The sequence below is a fragment of the Microcaecilia unicolor genome, chromosome 3, assembly GCF_901765095.1.
Source record: "Microcaecilia unicolor chromosome 3, aMicUni1.1, whole genome shotgun sequence".
NCBI lineage: Eukaryota > Metazoa > Chordata > Amphibia > Gymnophiona > Siphonopidae > Microcaecilia > Microcaecilia unicolor.
The window spans coordinates 251476063-251497280 of record NC_044033.1 but is presented as its reverse complement, the minus strand read 5'-3'; the positions used below and the strand labels follow the sequence as shown (position 1 = coordinate 251497280).

Genomic DNA, 21218 nt, shown 5'->3' with positions numbered 1-21218 from the left:
GTTTTGTACTTTTTTGGGATCTTGCCAGGTATTTGTAATCTGGATTGGCCACTGTTGGAAACAGGATGCTGGGCTTGATGGACCTTTGGACCTTCCCAGTATGCAATACTTATGTATTCATTAGAGGCCACAGCCCACCAGTGTATTCGACCCTCTCCTCTCTGAGGAATTTACTGTTATCCCAAGACTTTCACACAGACACCTGACATTTCCAGCTTTTTTCTTTTTTTATTGTATACAAAGCAATAGATGGGTGATTAGTTCTTGTATCCTCTGCTGGCTCTGCGACCTCGGGCACGTTCAAACTTCCTACCCTTGGAGCGCACGTAAGGCCTGATGAGAGAGGGACAAACGAGATGTCAGTCTAGAAGCCGGTACACTCTCCACACCCTCCTTTTCTCTGCTGTGGACTCAAAACAATCCTGTGGTTTGCAGAGAACCTATCCCCTTCCCTGTCACTAAGATGTGCTCTACCCCCCTCCTCCCCAACAACACTTGTATGAGGGCGTTACCATACAGAAGTCTTGTGCTATTCAGCCTCACAAAAGAAATGAAACGCCAAATGTACTTTTAAATACAGTCCAGTTAAAATTTGTAGTAGCAGTAAAATAAAACCAACAATAACCAGTAACACATTAAACAAAATACAATAAAAAGTCATTTTAGCTTTCAGCAGGGCACTCAAAGCACAGCCATGCAGTTATTTGTGCAGAGGTAAAACATCCCCAAGCTGCAGGAGCATAACGCCAAGCTGTGCAGATCAACTCCCAAACCTAAAGCAGAGAAAACGCAGAAGAGTTTTGTTCATAGAGTCCTTAACGCACTGTCCTACTTACTTAGTGTGGCTGTGCGGGGTCCCGGGTGCTTTGCCAAAGTGTCTATAGACCTCACGGGCTTTGCGCGGCCCTGGAAAAAAAAAAAACATAACAAAACAAATATAATGCCTGTTAAGAATTCCTTGAGGTAACTTGAAATCCTGGCTCTTAATTGTGCCAGTTAGTCTTCTTTCCAGTCCCCCCCCCCCCCCATTACTCTATAATACCACACTCAAAGAGTTCAGAAATCTAGACTGGTAAAGACCCCATCCAAAAATCTATATTAATAAATCCCACCTTGAACATTCTGAAGCTCACTCCAAGGCAGAGAAGCTCACTCCAAGGCAGAGAAGCACAAAAATCCTGTAGTCTTCCTAGGCTAGGACCAGTCACCCTCACTCATAGACCCGCCCTCAGCCACGCCCCATCTGTACATAAAACGCTACCTCAACATTCTGAAGACAACCTGCTGAAGCCATCTGCAAAATCCCTAAACAGTTCGTAAGTTCATGGTGGTGAAGCCATCCAACTCACCATGTCTCTCTGCCCCGCCCTCGAGGGCGGAACACAGAGAGTAAAGGGATCCATAAAGGCACCCCTACCAACTGGCAACCCCCTCCAACAAACAACGACCCAGGCAGGGGGAGTGTTTCCGTACTCCTCCCCCTGCCTAGGAATTGCTACAGACTGCTGGCAAACTCCCCAACCACACGACCACAAAAGCCACCCGCAAACCCCCCCCCCCCCCACACACACACAGAAACACACGCACACATACATACACACAGACACACACAAACACACATACAAACACACACAAATGCAAACACACCCACACAAACACACACATATACAAACACACGCACATACAAACACACATACAAACACAAACACACAAACATACAAACGCAAACACACACACAAACATACAAACGCACACACACACAAACACACACAAACATACAAACACACAAACACACAAACACACACACATACAAACGCACACACACACAAACATACAAACGCACACACACACAAACGCACACACACACAAACATACAAACACACAAACGCAAACACATACACACAAACACACACACACACAAACGCAAACACATACACACAAACGCAAACACATACAAACACACACAAACGCAAACACACAAACATACACACACCCACACAAACACACACATATACAAACACACGCACATACACACAAACACACAAACGCAAACACACACACAACCATACAAACACAAACACACACACAAACACACGCAAACACACACAAACGCAAACATACAAACACAAACACACACATATACAAACACACGCACATACAAACACACACACACAAACGCAAACACACATACACACAAGCACACACAAACACACACACACAACTATCAACTGGCAACCCCCTCCAACAAACAACGACCCAGGCAGGGGGAGTGTTTCCGTACTCCTCCCCCTGCCTAGGAATTGCTACAGACTGCTGGCAAACTCCCCAACCACACGACCACAAAAGCCACCCGCAAACCCCCCCACACACACACACACAGAAACACACGCACACATACATACATACACGCACATACAAACACACACACACAAACGCAAACACACATACAAACACAAACACACCCACACAAACACACACATATACAAACACACGCACATACAAACACACACACACAAACGCACACACACACACACAAACGCAAACACACAAACATACACACACCCACACACACAAACATACAAACACAAACACACACACACACACACACAAACGCAAACACACACATATACAAACACACGCACATACAAACACACACACAAACGCAAACACAAACACATACACACACACACAAACACATACACACACACATACAAACACATACACACACACACACACACACACACACAAACATACACACACACATACAAACACATACACACACACACACAGAAACACATACAAACACACATACATACACACAAACACAGAAACACACACACACACAAACACAGAAACACACACACATACACACAAACACAGAAACACACACACAAACACACACACAAACATACACACACACAAACACACACACACAGAAACAGAAACACAAACACAGAAACACACACACACACACACAAACACAGAAACACACACACACACACAGAAACACACACACACACAGAAACACACACACACACAGAAACACACACACAGAAACACACACACAGAAACACACACACAGAAACACACACACACAGAAACACACACACACACAGAAACACACACACACACACACACAGAAACACACACAAACACACACACACACACAGAAACACACACACAGAAACACACACACAGAAACACACACACAGAAACACACACACAGAAACACACACACAGAAACACACACACAGAAACACACACAGAAACACACACACAGAAACACACAGAAACACACACACACAAACACACATATACAAACACACGCACAAACACACAAGCACAAACAAAAACACACAAACACACATATACAAACACACGCACAAACACACAAGCACAAACAAAAACACACAAACACACATATACAAACACACGCACAAACACACAAGCACAAACAAAAACACACAAACACACATATACAAACACACGCACAAACACACAAGCACAAACAAAACACACAAACACACATATACAAACACACGCACAAACACACACACAAGCACAAACAAAAACACACAAACACACATATACAAACACACGCACAAAAACACACAAGCACACACACACAAGCACAAACACACACACACAAACATACACACACACACACAAACACACACTCACACACACAAACATACACACACAAACACACACTCACACACAAACAGCCTCGACGGTGCACCTCTAAGTGCCCCCTCCCGCCGCATCGCCACAACCACCCGTGCAACGGGGCATCAGAAAGCCCCTACCCCCTTCCCCTCTCGCCGCTTCACCAAGCCCCTCTCCCCCCACACATCGACTGCCTCGCCACCCGCAACCGCTAATACAAACTCTGTCCAGCGGCTGCAGCAGCCCGTACATAAAGAAAACAAACAAACAAAAAAACCAACCTCCTAAAACGCACCTCCGTGGAGAACCATCTCACATTGGCTGACGTCTCTGCAGCCGCTCCTCCTCTCCCATCAACGTCAGTGCCCCTGCCGGAAGACCCCGGAGAAACGCCGATACGTCAGAGGGGAGAGGAGCGCATGCTGAGACTTCAGCCAATGTGAGATACTTCTCAACAGAGGTGCATTTTAGGAGGATTTTTTTTTTTTTTTGTTTTCTTTATGTACGGGCTGCTGCTGCTGAATAACAGAAGCAGCAGCCACCGGACACAGTTTGTATTAGAGGTTGCGGGTGGTGAGGGGGTTGATGAGGGGGGGGGGGGCTTGGTGATGTGCCACGGTGGGGGGGAGTCTCGCTGGACATGGGTGGCTGGAAGGAAGCAGGGGGAGGGGAGGGTCGCTGCACATGGGTGGCTGCAGGGGGGGCAGGGAACAGGGAGATGGGGATGGGGCTCCACACACCACATGGGTGGGTGCCTGCAAGGGGGACAGGGGATACAGGATGGACACTGCAGGGCGGGCAGAGGGACAGAAGGGTTGGTGGTCATCAGGGGGGACAGGTGGGTCAATGGACATGGCTGGCCACGGGGGGGGGGGGGGGACAGGGAAAAAGGAGAGGAGCGTCCTCAGACATGGGTGGCTGCACAGGAGAGGAGGGTCGCTGGACATGGTAGCTGCAGGGGGACAGAAGGGTCGGTGGACATGGCTGGCTGCAGGGGCGACAGGGGAGAGAGGAGGGACGCTGCACATGCGTGCCTGCAGGGGGACAGGAGGGATGCTGAGGGGGGGAGCCTGAGACCACATGGGTGGCTGCAGGGGGAGCAGTGGAGACAGGAAGGACGCAGCAGGGGGAGAGGAGGGTTGATGGGCATGGGTGGCTGCAGGGGGAACACGGGGAGAGGAGGGTCACTGCACATGCCTGGCTGCAAAGGGGCAGGGGAGAGGGAGGGGGTTCCTCACACCATACATGCAGTCACTCATTCTCTGTCACATACACTCTCACTCACACACTCACTGTCTTTGTCCCTCTCTCTCACACAGTGTCACACAGAAACACAAACACTGTCTCTCTCTCTCTCACATTCTCTCTCTGACACACACGCTCCATCTCTCACACATGCTCTTTCTGAAACATACTCTCCAAGGAAAACCTTGCTAGCGCCCGTTTCATTTCTAACAGAAACGGGCCTTTTTTTACTAGTTATATATATATATATATATATATATATAAACAAATTTATATATATATATAACAAATTTTATGTCTAGCCACTGAAAATTCTCTCTCTTTTTTTTTTTTAATTTAAAATACGGGGGCCAAACACAACATACCCAAACCAAGAGAAACTGAGACTCGCCTACCATTGAGAAATACTGGCCTGTCAGTAGTCTCTGCCTCCCTCTGCTGGTAGGAGAGCAGATTACCCGCTTGTCGGGAATGGTCTGGAAAGCCAGTCACCCACTTTGAATATGCATGAAATACATAGGCATGCAAATTTATCTCAAACAGTCATTGTAGATATCCTGAAAACCTGACTGGCTGGATGTGTTCCATGTACTGGCTTGAGAACCTCTGGTCTGGAGAGATAAGGAAATTTCAACTTATCACTAAAAGCATTCAGTGCAGCCTAGCAGCACAAATCCAGTGAAACACAGGGGGACTCCTCCTCCTGGCCTGGCTGCCATGGCTCTCAATGAATCAAAATCCAACCACAAGAGGGTCAAGGTCAAGCCAGCAAATACACAGACATGTAGGACTGTTTGAGGCCCAGAAAAAGCTAGTATTACAAAGTGGAAGAGGCGGGAAAGGGGGATTTAAGGTGAATCTATGAGGCGAGGATAACCAGAGGAACCCAAGGAGGGAAGCGGGGGCCAGAGGAGCTCACCTGACAGCAGGACTGTATTCTGGCCCTTGGGAGCGGCCATGGCCAGCTGATCAAAAGTCATAATCTCACCCCCAGATTTCAGAATGCGGTGCCGGGCCCCCGCAGTAACCTTCAGGGCACATACCTATTGGAGACAAGAGAGAGATTTAGTATCCTGCGAAATTCAGATCTCCCCAACACCCCTCCCTAAAAGCGTCAATCAAACACAGTTCTATGAAAAGAGCAACCATAAGCAGCTTTAAGGTAGGGCAGTCAGGTTTTCAGGCTATCCAGACATGCATGAGATAGGTTAAAAGTCACAGATGAGGACAGTAAACACAAATGTAACATATCCCCCTTTCAAGTGTGGTGAGGAAGGTGTTGTCCTTCCTCTCCATCCCTTTTGTTACCTTCAGTTTGGGGACATCATAAATCCTTACATCATCTGTGATGCAACCCACCACCACGGCGGTCTTGTTGTCCCGGCCTGGGAGCTTCATCTTGCGGATCTGGGAAGGAGGGCGGAAGAGGCCACAAAAAGCAAAAAGAATGAGAATGAAAATCCCAGCAGGAGGTTTATGAAAGTGTGAGCGACTTGGTCAAATAGTGATTTAAATTTGAATACAAATAATCTGGGGCTCTGTGCTAAACCCTACTGAAATCAACATTTGATCTCCGATTTCATGTTGCTTCTTTTATTATATTAAAGCTCAATGCCCATTCGTATTTGGCAGAATAGTAAAATACGCTATTCGCTACAGCTCTGTTCTTTACCTTTAAGCACCACTTATCCAACACAAGAGGCAAATAGTTTAATAAAACCAACATAAAAACATAAAACAACTGTAAATACGTAACACATGAAGAGTCAATAAAACAGTCTACAGCAGCATTAAAAAAAAACATTCTCCGGACAAGCAGGCTGGATATCATCACGCATGGGTCGTCGTCTGCGACGGCCCAGGAGACCGGAACTAAAACAAAAACTTTAGAAAGCTCGAGAACGGTGTGGCGCGCTCGGGGACAACGCACCGCGCATATGCAAGTGACTTCCCGCCAGCGAAGCCCACGCGTTTCCCTGTTTCTTTTTCTCCGTGACTGTGAAGGAGTGGTGTTTTTTCTCTGCTCCTCGTGTTTTGCTCAGGACATCGCTTTTTTCGTGTTTATCACGCCCTTTTTTCTTTATTTTCTCTTCTACTAGTTTATTCTTCAAAACAAAAAACAAACAAAAAATTCTTTTCCCTTTAATTTTTTTTTAGGTTTTCCTCATTTGTTCCAAGTTTTCTTTCTTTTTCGTTGCGGCCGCGCCTTTTTCCCTTTTTTTGTGCCTTTTTAATTGGCACAATAAAGCCTTTTAATTTCGCGGACGCTATTTTCCCGCCCATGTCATCGAAGACTCCCAGCGGCTTCAAACGCTGTACTCGCTGCAACCAGACCATCTCGAGTACCGACCCTCACGCGTGATGCCTCCAGTGTCTTGGGCCTGATCATCTTCCAGCTGCTTGTAAGCTGTGTAAGTTAATGAAAAAAAGGACCTAGGTGGCTCGAGAGGCTCAGCGCGAGAGACTTTTTTCTGATCGGTCGGGTCCTTCGACGTCGGCATCGACATCGGTACCAAGGTCGTCGACGTCGCGGGAAGCCATGCCGAGAGTCCAGATTAATGGCTTCCAAGAGACCATTGCGAGCTGGGAGCAGCAAGGCATCGAGCGGGTCTCCGCCCGTCTCGAGCCCTACTGCTATGTAGGCCCCCCCGGGACAGACCTGAGTCGGACCCGGCCCCGAGCAGGCGTGAGGATTCCACGTCCTCCTCATCAGTACCGAGGAGTGTCGATAACGGGCATCGAGTGAAGGCGAAGAAGCATCATCATCGATCTCCTTCCAGACACGGTATCGAGAGCTCCGAGTCGGCACCCGAGAAGCGTCGGCGCCGGGAGGAACGTTTACCCTCCATTCAAGAGGTGCCAAAGAGTCGTCGTCCGGCAGCCTGGTACCGGCTCTCGAACCCCCTCAGCTTCTGGCACCAACTCCTGTACCGGCCCCACAGGCTTTTCCGATGGCAGCTCTTGATGAGCGTCTCCAGGCCCTTCTTCCAGAGCTTCTGGAAGGACTGCTTCGTCAGTCTGCCTCAGTGCGCCTCCCATACAGACTGCTGAGACGGCATCTGGGCCATCACCTGTGCGGAGGTCCCCGCTCTCGGTACCGCTTGCGGTGCCTGTTACCACCCGGGTTGACTCCCCCTTGACATCAGTGGAGGAAGCTTCGCCGGAGCCCAGGCAGGGATCAACTTCTCGGCATCCCCCACGAGGTCGTAGATCCTCGACGTCGAGACAGGCGCAGGTTCGGGCTGTTCTAAAGGAGCTTCTATCCAATACCGAAGAGGAGCACTCATGGGGAGAAGAGGAAGACCCCAGGTATTTTTCAGAGGAAGACACCTGTGGGCTTCCTTCTGATCCTTCTCCGCCCATTGAAGTTAGACAGTCTCCGCCTGAGAGTCTTACTTTTTCATCTTTTGTACGGGAAATGTCTAAGGACATTCCATTCCCTATGGAGGTTGTGGATAAGCCCAGGGCTGAGATGCTCGAGGTTCTGGATTATCCTTCTCCACCTGCAGAGGTTGCAACGGCCCCCCTGCACAATACACTCAGGGAAGTGATGTTGCGAAATTGGTCGTGCCCTCTCTCTAATTCAGTTGTCAACAAGAAGTCCGAGTCCCAGTACAGAATCCATGGAGAGCCTGTGATGGTGAAGGCCCAACTTCCTCACGATTCCATGGTGGTGGACTCTGCTCTCAGAAGAGCCAAGAGTACTAGGGACTATGCCTCGGCGCCCCCAGGCAGAGAGTCTAGAACCTTGGATTATTTTGGGAGGCGTACGTATCAGGCTGGAATGCTTGCCGCCAAGATCCAAACATACCAGCTGTACACGAGCATTCACTTACGGAACTCGGTGAGGCAACTGTCCAGTTTAGTTGAAGCTCTTCCTTTGGAGCTTGCTGAACCTTTTCACCAGGTGGTCAGGCAGCAGAAGGAGTGTCGCAAATTCCTGACCAGGGGAGCTTATGACACTTTTGGTGCCGCATCCCAAGTAGCTGCTCAAGGTATAGTGATGCGCAGACTCTCATGGCTGCGTGTTTCTGACCTGGATCAGAAGACCCAGCAGCGAATGGCAGATGTTCCTTGCCGGGGGATAATCTTTTTGGAGAGAAGGTTGAGGATATGGTCGATACCATCAAGAAGCACCATGATGTGATGGATTCTCTCTCCCGCCAGACGCCTTCTGCTACTACCTCCTCTACTAGGAGGTTCTTTGGAGAGAGGAGGAGGGCTCCCTATTCCTATAATAGGCGTAGGTACACTCCTACCTCTCGGCAGTCTGTTCAAGCTCGCTCCCAGCAGGTTCGCTCTCGTCAGCGACGTGCGCCTAAGGCCCCTCCGGCTCCCCAGCAAAAGCAAGGGACGGGCTTTTGACTGGCTCCAGAGCAGCATAGCCACAGTAAAAGTAGCTGTGCCGGACGATCTGCCTGTTGGGGGGGAGGTTGATATTTTTTCACAAAAGGTGGCCTCTCATAACCTCCGACAGGTGGGTTCTTCAAATAGTCCGGTTAGGATACACTCTCAATCTGGCATACAGGCCTCCAAATTGCCCACCGGGAGCTCAATCCTTCAGCTCCCAGCACAAGCAGGTACTTGCAAAGGAACTCTCCTCCCTTCTAAAGGCCAATGCGGTCGAACCCATTCCACCAGGGGAAGAAGGGCTGGGATTCTATTCCAGGTACTTCCTTGTGCAAAAGAAGACAGGGGAGATGTGTCCCATCTACTACTACTACTACTACTATTTAGCATTTCTATAGCGCTACAAGGCATACGCAGCGCTGCACAAACATAGAAGAAAGACAGTCCCTGCTCAAAGAGCTTACAATCTAATAGACAAAAAATAAAGTAAGCAAATCAAATCAATTAATGTGTACAGGAAGGAGAGTAGGTGGAGACGAGTGGTTACGAGTCAAAAGCAATGTTAAAGAGGTGGGCTTTCAGTCTAGATTTAAAGGTGGCCAAGGATGGGGCAAGACGTAGGGGGCTCAGGAAGTTTATTCCAGGCGTAGGGTGCAGCGAGACAGAAGGCGCGAAGTCTGGAGTTAGCAGTAGTGGAAAAGGGAACAGATAAGAAGGATTTATCCATGGAACAGAGTGCATGGAAAGGGGTGTAGGGAAGGACGAGTGTGGAGATACTGGGGAGCAGCAGAGTGAGTACATTTATAGGTTAGTAGAAGAAGTTTGAACAGGATGCGAAAACGGATAGGGAGCCAGTGAAGCGATTTGAGGAGAGGGGTAGTATGAGTAAAGCGACCCTGGCGGAAGACGAGACGGGCAGCAGACTTTTGAACCGATTGGAGAGGGGAGAGGTGACTAAGTGGGAGGCCAGCAAGAAGCAGATTGCAGTAGTCTAAACGAGAGGTGACAAGGGTGTGGATGAGGGTTTTGGTAGAGTGCTCAGAAAGAAAGGGGCAGATTTTACAGATGTTGTAAAGAAAGAAATGACAGGTCTTGGCGATCTGCTGGATATGAGCAGAGAAGGAGAGAGAAGAGTCAAAGATGACCCCAAGGTTTCGAGCTGAGGAGACAGGGAGAATGAAAGAGCCATCAACAGAAATAGAAAACGGGGGGAGTGGGGAGGTGGGTTTGGGGGGGAAAATGAGAAGCTCGGTTTTGGTCATGTTTAATTTCAGGTGGCGTTGAGACATCCAGACAGCAATGTCAGACAAGCACGCTGAAACTTTGGTTTGGATGCAAGGTGAGATATCAGGGGTAGAAAGGTAGATTTGGGAGTCATCAGCATAGAGATGGTAGGAAAAGCCATGGGATGAGATTAATGAACCAAGGGAAGAAGTGTAGATAGAAAAGAGGAGGGGACCAAGAACAGAACCCTGAGGTACGCCGACAGGCAGAGAGATAGAAGTAGAAGAGGATCCACCATAGTGAACACTAAAGGTGCGGAGGGAGAGGTAGGAAGAGAACCAGGACAGAGCCCTGGAATCCAAGTGAGGACAGGGTATCGAGAAGTATGCTGTGATCGACAGTGTCAAAAGCAGCGGAAAGATCAAGAAGAATGAGGATGGAATATTGACCTCTGGATTTAGCCAGTAATAGGTCATTGGAGACTTTAGTAAGCGCAGTTTCGGTTGAGTGGAGAGGGCGAAAACCAGATTGTAGTGGGTCAAGAATAGCATGTGAGGAGAGAAAATCAAGGCAGCGACGGTGAACAGCACGCTCAAGTAATTTGGAGAGAAAAGGGAGGAGGGAGATGGGTCGGTAATTAGAGGGACAAGTAGGGTCGAGTGAAGGCTTCTTAAGGAGAGGTGTGACTACAGCATGTTTAAAGGCAGTAGGGACAGTTGCAGTGCAAAGTGAGAGGTTGAGAATATGACAGATAAAAGGAATAAGAGCAGGTGAGGTGGCAATAAGAATGTGGGTGCGAATGGGATCAGAGGAACAGGTGGTACATTTTGAGGAAGAAAGGAGAAGTGTAGTTTCCTCTATAGTAACTTCAGGAAAGGAGGAAACGGAATGAGGGGAAGGAGAGAGAGGGGAACAGACTAGTGGAGGGAGAGGTGGCGAGGTGGAGAATCCAAGGTTTATCTTTTGAACCTTGTCGTGAAAGAATTCAGCAAGGGTCTGAGGAGATAATGAAGGGGGAGTTGGGGAAGGGGGCACCTTGAGGAGAGAGTTCAATGTGGTGAAGAGAAGTCGAGGGTTAGAGCCAAGAGAGTTGGTCAGTTGGATATAATAATCCTGTTTGGCGCGTAAAAGAGCAGATTGGAAGGAGGTCAGCATGAACTTAAAGTGTACGAAATCAGCAAGGGCCCGAGATTTCCGCCAGAGGCGTTCGGCAAAGCGGGTATAGGAATGTAGGTAGCGGATATTAGAAGTCAGCCAAGGTTGGGGTTTTGTACGCCTTATAGGGCGGGTCATCAAAGGTGCAAGTGTGTCTAAGGCAGAGGATAGAGTATTGTTGTAAGAAGAAACAGCCTCGTTGACAGACGTGAATGGTGCCACAGTAGAGAGGAGGTTTGAAACATGGGAGGATAGAGATGAAGGGTCAATATCGTGAAGATTCCTAAATAAATTAGATAAGATAGGACGGGACTGGGAGGGAGGAGATTTAAGTGTGAAAGTTATAAGATGGTGATCAGAGAGGGGACGATCAGAGGCAAGGAAACTAGAAGGTGAACAGTTGGAGGAGAAGATGAGATCAAGACAGTGACCATTTTGATGAGTGGGGGAGGTGGAGCATAGTTGGAGATTAAAGGAGGATGTTAAAGCGAGTAACTTGGAAATATAAGAGTTGGAAGGATCATTAGCAGGAATATTAAAGTCACCAAGGATGAGAGAGGGGGAGGAAGGATCATGGAAGAAGGCAAGCCAGGCATCAAAGTCACTGAGAAAGGATGAAAGGGACTTATCAGGGGGACGATAAATGACCGCTATTCGAAGAGGCAGAGGAGAGAAAAGGCGGATAGAGTGGACTTCAAAGGAGGAAAAACAGTGAGATTGAGGTAGAAGAAGGGGTTGAAATCTGGAGGAGAGAGAGAGAAGTAGTCCAACATTGCCCCCGCGACCAGCAGGGCGAGCAGTATGTGAAAAAAAGATAACCACCATGGCAGAGGACTGCGACTGAAGCAGAATCATCAGGGCAGAGCCAGGTTTCTGTTATGGCGAGCAGATGGAGGTGACGCGAGATAAAGAGGTCCTGGATATAGGGGAGTTTGTTACAGATAGAGCGGGCATTCCATAGGGTGCAAGAGAAGGGCAGAGAAGAGGACGGGAGTAGAGGAATAGAGATGAGGTTAGAGAGGTCGCGGTGAGATCTGTAGAGTTGGGATAATAGTTGGTGAGGAGGGCCAGGATTGGGATTGATGTCACCGGCTGAGAGTAAGAGAAGGAGTAAAGAGAGCGGAGGAGAGTAGGAGAGGTGTGGCCACGAAGGCATCGAAGGCGAGAGGTATTTAGGTGGAATGGGGAAGGCAAAATGTAGGGAAGAAAGAGACGGAGATTAAAAGCCAAGAGGGAGGAAGAGGGTAAGAGAGAAGGTGAGGTGATGAAGTCGATGGATGGGCAGTGAGTTCCTGTAGTGGAGAGAGGTAGGGGGTGAGGGAAAAGATTAGGAAGGGCCAGGGCTAGGAAGCGAATGTGAATAGGAGCCATAAACGACTGAGGTACTTTAGCAACTGGGAAGAAGATTAAATGTAAAGATAAAACTGCCTAACGGCGTGCGGCACCTAGAGTGGAGGCCCAGAGTGGATCTGGGTGTCACCCCGGAGAAGGCTGTAAGGATATGCAGATGAGCTATAAGTCCTCCACAGCACCTGAAAGGCAGCCGGTGGTAGAGCTAGGCACCTCTCAGATGAGGAAAGGCTTACCAGGGGTTAGGCCGAAGCCAGCATTCCTCCCCCTGAGGGTCGCCTGATCCTAAGGGCCCTGAACAAATTCCTACTCCAAGTTCAGGATGCTTTCCCTGGGCACCCTTCTTCCCATGATTCAGGAACACGATTGGCTATGCTCTCTGGACTTAAAGGACGCCTACACTCACATCTCAGTGCTTCCAGCTCACAGGAATTACCTTCGATTTCGTCTGGGAACTCAGCACTTTCAGTACTGCGTACTACCATTTGGTCTACCATCTGCACCCAGGGTCTTTACAAAGTGCTTGGCAGTTGTCGCAGCATTGCTACGCAGACTGGGAGTGCATGTGTTCCCTTATCTCGATGATTGGCTGGTGAAGAACACCTCAGAGGCAGGAACCTTACGATCCATGCACATGACTATTCAACTGCTGGAGCTACTGGGGTTTGTAATAAATTATCCCAAGTCCCATCTTGTTCCACTGCAGAAGTTGGAATTCATAGGAGCTCTGTTGGACACAGACGTCTCGAGCTTATCTTCCCCAGGCAAGGGCAGACAATCTTCTCACTTTAGTGTCCTCGGCTCGAACATCTCAACAGATCACAGCTTGGCAGATGTTGAGGCTTTTGGGCCACATGGCCTCCACAGTTCATGTGACTCCTATGGCACGTCTACATATGAGATCAGCTCTATGGACCCTAGCTTCCCAGTGGTGTCAGGCTAAGGGGATCTAGAGGATGTCATCCATCTTTCCACCGATTTTTGCAATTCCCTTCAATGGTGGACCATTCGCTTGGGACGTCCATTCCAAATTCCTTAGCCACAAAAAGTGCTGACGGCGGATGCATCCCTCCTGGGGTGGGAAGCTCATGTAGATGGGCTTCACACTCAGGGAGCTTGGTCTTTTCAGGAAACGGGTCTTCAGATCAACCTCCTGGAATTACGAGCGATCTGGAATGCTCTAAGGGCTTTCAGAGACCGGCTGTTCAATCAAATTATCCTAATTCAGACAGACAACCAGGTTGCGATGTATTACACCAACAAGCAGGGGGGCACCGGATCTTGCCCTCTGTGTCAGGAAGCCGTCAGGATGTGGCTTTGGGCTCACAGGCACGGCATGTTTCTCCAAGCCACATATCTGGCAGGCGTAAACAACAGTCTGACCGACAGGTTGAGGATAATGCAACCTCACGAGTGGTCACTGAACATGGATGTTGTCCGCAAGATCTTTCGAGCGTGGGGCACCCCCTCGGTGGATCTTTTTGCCACTCAGACCAATCACAAGGTTCCTCAATTCTGTTCCAGGCTTCAGGCCCACGACAGACTAGCGTCAGATGCTTTTCTCCTACTTTGGGGGACGGGTCTTCTGTTTGCACATCCTCCCATACCTTTAGTAGGGAAAACTCTGCTGAAACTCAAGCAAGACCGCGGAACCATGATTGTGATAGCTCCTTTCTGGCCCCGTCAGATCTGGTTTCCTCTTCTTCTGGAGTTGTGCTCCGAAGAACCGTGGAGATTGGAATGTTTTCCGACCCTCATCACTCAGAACGAGGGGTCGCTTCTACATACCAACCTCCAGTCTCTGGCTCTCACGGCCTGGATGTTGAGAACTTAGAAGTTGCCTCTTTAGGTCTTTCAGAGGGTGTCTCCCGAGTCTTGCTTGCTTCCACGAAAAAGTGTTATTCTTTTAAATGGAGGAGGTTTGCTGTCTGGTGTGACAGCAAGGCCCTAGATCCTTTTTCTTGTCCTACTACACTTGTCAGAGGCTGGTCTCAAGACCAACTCAGTAAGGGTTCACCTTAGTGCAATCAGTGCTTACCATCAGCGTGTAGAAGTCAGCCTATCTCTGGACAGCCTCTAGTGGTCCGATTCATGAGAGGTTTGCTTTTATCAAAGCCCCCAGTCAAACCTCCACCAGTGTCATGGGATCTCAACGTCGTTCTCACCCAGCTGATGAAGCCTCCTTTTGAGCCATTGAATTCCTGTCATCTGAAGTACTTGACCTGGAAGGTCATTTTCTTGGTGGCTGTTACTTCAGCTCGTAGAGTCAGTGAGCTCCAAGCCCTGCTAGTCCATGCTCCTTATATCAAATTTCATCATAACAGAGTAGTCCTCCGCACTCATCCTAAGTTCTTGCCGAAGGTGGAGTCAGAGTTCCATCTGAACCAGTCTATTGTCTTGCCAACATTTTTTCCCCGTCCACATACCCTTGGACTGTAATAGAGCATTGGCCTTTTACGTGGAGCGGACAAAGCCCTATAGACAGACCGCCCAGCTGTTTGTTTCTTTTAATCCCAACAGGATGGGAGTTGCCATCGGAAAATGCACCATCTCCAATTGGCTAGCAGATTGCATTTCCTTCACTTATGCCCAAGCTGGGCTGACTTTGGAGGGCCATGTCACGGCTCACAATGTTAGAGCCATGGCTGCGTCAGTGGCTCACTTAAATTTAGCCTCCATTGAGGAGATTCACAAAGCTGCAACGTGGTCATCAGTCCACACATTCACATCTCACTACTGCCTTCAGCAGGATACCCGATGCGACAGTAAGGTTTGGGCAATCGGTGTTACAGAATCTGTTCAGGGTTTAGAATCCAACTCCACCATCCTAGGCCCATTTATGTTCTGTTCCAGGCTGCACTCTCACTTAGTTGTGTTTATTTTCAGGTCAATCTCAGTTATGTCCTCGCCGTTGCAAGGCCCAATTGACCAATGTTCATTGTTTTGAGTGAACCTGGGTGCTAGGGATACCCCATGCGTGATGATATCCAGCCTGCTTGTCCTCGGAGAACATGAAGATACATACCTATATCAGGTATTCTCTGAGGCCAGCAGGCTGGATATCATCACAACCCACCCTCCTCCCCTTTGAAGTTGTTCTTCTCGTTTTTGCTTGTTATGTAACTGAGGGAAGCGCGCAGGCGTCGCTGGCGGAAAGTCACTCGCGCATGCGCTGTTTGTTGTCCTCAGCGCGCCATTCTAGAGCTTTCTAAAGTTTTTGTTTTAGTTCCGGTCTCCTGGGCCGTCACGGACGACGACCCATGCGTGATGATATCCAGCCTACTGTCCTCGGACAATACCTGCTACAGGTATGTATCTTCATTATATCAAAACATTAGCAAGAACACACAATTAGGGGCTCATTTTCAAAGACTTACAAAGTTACATAGTAACTATAGAAATTTGTAAATGCTTTGAAAATACATCTCTTAATCAATCAATGGAAACCTTAAAGCCCTTACGTATTGTCCACCACCACTCACACTTTTTTTTTTAAATATCTTTATTGAAACCACATAATATGAAGATAGCCATCAAATATATAACAGTACATCATGGTGATTATTCAAGTTTCATCCCCCACACCACCATCCAAACAACAGACACAACATTAGACCACTCACACTTCTTAATATATACACTGCAATGTTTTAGGGCCTATGGACCATCTAATCAAAGACCACCTGAAAACGAAGTGCTGCAGTGGCCTAAACAGTCAGAGCCTGAATTCCTGTCTGCAAGCTGAGAGTACAGCACTCCCAAAGCACAACCTTCAGACCTAACTGGCAGAATACGGCCCCAGGCCCAGCAAAATCCACACGTTTCCTAATCCAAAAAGGTTACCTCTATGCAGGCAGTCTCTATGTAACTCTGGCTGGCTGCAACGTCATTAAACAAAGGGAGCTAACTAGATCGCAGGAAACTGACACAGACAGAAAGCAAAAAGAATCAGCATGCCTGTACTCTCACCCTTTGTCTCTGCTGCATTTTGCTTCACCAACCATTCCCAGGATCTCTTAGCTGTTGCCCTACCTGTTTAAAAAACTGGTCATTAGAACCTGGCTTCCTGCACTTACCAGGCGGGACAAGGAGAGGGGTGGTCTGTTGGAGCGGCTCATGAAGAGACGTCTCAGTACCACCTTGTTGAAATTGGAGTTGGTGCGCCGGGCCAGGAACCTGTAGAGCTGCCAAAATACAACATAAATCGTGATCGGAAACCCACAAATGTTATTGTCTGAGCTCTGCAGTTCTGCCCTGGGCTGTGGCATTCTGATACCAGCTGCGGGGAGGGGGAACCATAACCCAAGGCCTAATTCAGTCACTATGAGGCAGATGCAGCAACCAAACGTAAAAAAATCTAAATCGTTAAAGTCCCTAACGATTTTAAAATAACGAAAAATGCACCAAAAAAAAAAGTCACACATGCTGGAATCGGTATTGAAACGTAGAATGTATCAAAGAATCACAATACACATCGTTAATCGGCCCCCAAATCATGCGCACAGCAGCCAAGCGTTATGTTAGCTGCTCTGCGCATGCCACAAACAGTCAAATCACAAGCACATGGCAAATTGAATTGACACATAAAAAAATAAAACTAAAAAAAGGATCGGGAGGGGGCAAGGGCGCTCATCAGGAGCGTCCTGTACGGACGGCCTTGCCCCCCCCCCCCCGCCGCTGCTCCCCACTTTCCGCCGCTCCCCCCACCCCGAAAAAGCAAAATTGTAGCAGCCCCTGCCCCCCTCCCTTCCTCACTACTCTCAGCTCCGCCTCCCGACATCCTCCGTCTGTGCCCCGCCCCCTTTGGGGGTCGTCGCTGCCATTCCCCTTCTCCATCGGGCCCCCCTCCCTCTTACCGGGCCCGTGCAGCGCCTCTTTGTCCGAAGGCGCTGCACGGGCAAGAAGAACGCTGAATCAGCTGATGCCTGCCTTCGCGATGGCGCGTCTTTCTCCTGCTGCGCCCGCCCCTGTCTGACGTCAGTTACTGACGTCAGACAGGGGCGGGCCCAGGAGGAGAAAGACGCTCTATCGCGAAGGCAGGCATCAGCTGATTCAGCGTTCTTCTTGCCCGTGCAGCGCCTTCGGACAGAGGAAAGAGGCGCTGCACGGGCCCGGTAAGAGGGGGGGGGCCCGATGGAGAAGGGGAATGGCGGCGACGACCCCCAAAGGGGGCGGGGCACAGACGGAGGATGTCGGGAGGCGGAGCTGAGAGTAGTGAGGAAGGGAGGGGGGCAGGGGCTGCTACAATTTTGCTTTTTCGGGGTGGGGGGAGCGGCGGAAAGTGGGGAGCAGCGGCGGGGGGGGGGGGGCAAGGCCGTCCGTACAGGACGCTCCTGATGAGCGCCCTTGCCCCCTCCCGATCCTTTTTTAGTTTTATTTTTTTATGTGTTTTCTGAGGTCCTTTGGACCAATCACAGCGCTTTTAGCTCTGCTAATGCGCTGGGATTGGCTCAAAGTTTGTTTATTTTTTCACTTAACACTTTTTCCTGGCACAGAGCTGTCCTAACGAGAGGTCCAGACCTCTCGTTAGTTTTCCTGCCTTTTTCCTGCGTAAAGGCAATCGGAAAAGGTTAGTGCATGTCGTTTCAATGGGGTTTTCACACTAATTGCTCATCTCCATTCCGTTTTCGTTAGCTGCTACTGTCGTCGGAAAATAGGCTTAAGTGCATGGAAAGGATCGGAAATTCTTCCCCGAGGGCTCATTTAACGATGAAAACGTTTAGTGCATCTGCCTCTATAAGATAACCAAAAACACTGTTTTTAAAAGAAGACACTTTATCTGTGTATAATCTGCCTGTCCCTGGAGGACTCACATCTAAGTTTGTACCTGAGGCAATGGAGGGCTAAGTGACTTGCCAAAGATCAGAAGGAATAGCAGTGGGATTTGAACCAGCCACCTCTTGATGTCAAGACAGGTGCCCTAACTACTAGGCCTGAACTGGCCACTGATGGAAACAGGATTCTGGGTTTGATGAATCTTTGGTGTGATGTTCAAAAATGGGAGGCTGTTCAGTAAGCAACTGACAATGGAGAGCAGAGAAAGCCATACCTTAACTAGGAGCCTGAGGTAGATATCCTGACTCTTGGGTTCTTTCCGTCGCACCTTACGGTCCTTGTTGTGACGGATATCTACTCCCTGTGTAGCAGAGAAAAAAAAGACTGTGAGAACAAGAATGCAGATACTCTATCTCATCTTTCAGGCTCAGGACTAGGCCAACTGATATCACCGTAACATGTGCTTCAATCCCTTTCCCACAAACCTATCACTTCCACTGCAACAGGGATACCAGGTCCAAATGGATGATCTCCCGGAATGTACTATGCATTAACATTTCACCTGGTTTCTGTGGTCCTACCACGGCATGCTTTGGCACCTTCCAATCAAACTAAATATTTTCTCCCTCCGTATATTTTAAACTAAATACTTTCTCCCTCCATATATTTTAAACTAAATACTTTCTCCCTCCGTATATTTTATTTATTAGGATTTATTTACTGCCTTTTTGAAGGAATTCACTCAAGGCGGTGTACAGTAAGAATAGATCAAACTTGAGAAATAGACAATTACAGCAGTAAAAATAATAAAAAACAATGCAAAGTATTGCATGATATACTATTTACAATGTCAACACAATACGTAATAGAACATTTTAATAGACAGTGAAGGGTATAAGCAAAGATGGAACATATAGAAGGGTAAGTAGGAAGAGTTAGAAAGTATGGTGACTGATTTAAAGAAAGTTGCACATGAGGTCAGAGAAATGGTTAAATGTTATCTCAGCTAGGGTAGGAGTGGATAAACATGTCTTGCTGCAGTATATGCAGCCTGTACTCCTTGTGTGTGTGAGTGAGACTAAGGAGTTAGTTACTTCCATGTACAACCAATCTTGAACCCCTCCCCCCAAATCTGTTGGTAATTTTTTCAGTGGTGTTTCTTCCAATCCCCCACTTTCCTCCCCAATGAATTCAATCATCCCAGCAAGGTGCAATCATCAGGAACACAACACAGTGGTCCTCACACCCACTAAACTGTTATTACCACACATCTTATATAGCCCAAGTATAAATAAAACCAGAGTATTAAACGTTAACCATAAGATGGCCAGAACTAAATCTTATGTTCCCCCAAAAAACACAGACCAGAAACCCTCATACAAATAACTGTGAATAAACCATTCATCTCCCAAATTAACAGTACAGTGGGGAAAAATGTTTTCTTATGCATTACATATTTAATGTCTGAGGTCTAAATAACACCTCCCCCTACAGATCTGAATTTTGAAAAAGAAATCGTTTCTAATAATGGCAATGCAAGCCCCCTCCCCCACCACCTTTAATATACATCCAAATAACTTTATTGGCATGACAATTTTTACACAAGTTGCCAAACCAATGCATAACCCTCCCAAAAATATTTATTTTTAAAAAGGATGAAAACATTTCCTTTGTTGCCTTGCCCCCCACCCCCAAATGGATTTTGGTTTACCAAAATTGATATACTGCACTTCCTGACAAGCATAACAATCTAGATGCTCTATAGAGTTTACCTGGAAGACAAAAAAGACAAACTGTACAGCCTGGGGAGGGGCTAGGAGGGCCTGAATTAGGGAAAATAATCTCAACCTCTTTCCTGCAAACTGCTTGGAAAGGAAGAGCTGGTGCAGAACACAATACTTGACAAGTGGTGAACTGCGTTCCGGGCCGTTCCCCCAGAAATGACGCCCTGTATTTATCTGTTCCTTCCCACCTAGTTTCTCAGGAAGTCACCTATTGGGGGAGCTTTATTTTTAAAATTATCATCACTCTCTCCATCGGCAGGAGATCAGTGCATAACCCCTGTGTATTTATGCATGGGGGAGGGGTAAAATGCGATTACCCTCAGCCAGCCACAGGGACCCCGATACTCCGGTTTCGCCTTCAGTTGAGCGCCACCGGGATAGGAGGGGAGCGCAAGGCGCCATTCCAGCCCTCACTGCATGCACTGAGGGCGGCGGAACGACGATGACAGCGGATTAACACCAGGCCTCTTCTTACCATGATGGCAGCTCCGCTACGGCTCCCCCAACAGAGAGAAAGAAAAGGAAGTAGCCTGCCGCGCGCGGGATGATGGGATTGGGAAAGGGAGGGGAGGACGTCAAAAGGCGCCGGAAGCGAGGCACAGCCTCTCTAGCTACCTCAGCTTTATGATCATGACTGAAAAGGTAAAGGGGAGGAGGAGGACTGATTGT

At 48.3% G+C, this 21218-nt stretch overlaps 2 protein-coding genes across 2 annotated transcripts in view; one reads left to right on the top strand and one right to left on the bottom strand.

The window, feature by feature from the left end:
* Positions 1-21218, top strand: part of LOC115466521 (sulfotransferase family cytosolic 2B member 1-like) — a 1032539-nt gene that overhangs the window by 914146 nt on the left and 97175 nt on the right. The window lies entirely within an intron of this gene.
* Positions 206-21134, bottom strand: RPL18 (ribosomal protein L18). Its single transcript, XM_030197824.1, has 7 exons — positions 21025-21134; positions 19040-19126; positions 17067-17174; positions 6220-6318; positions 5831-5954; positions 837-906; positions 206-333 (listed from the first exon to the last, which is right to left on the bottom strand). The coding sequence occupies exons 1-7, from the start codon at positions 21025-21027 to the stop codon at positions 258-260; spliced, it is 567 nt and encodes a 188-aa protein (XP_030053684.1). The 5' UTR covers positions 21028-21134; the 3' UTR covers positions 206-257.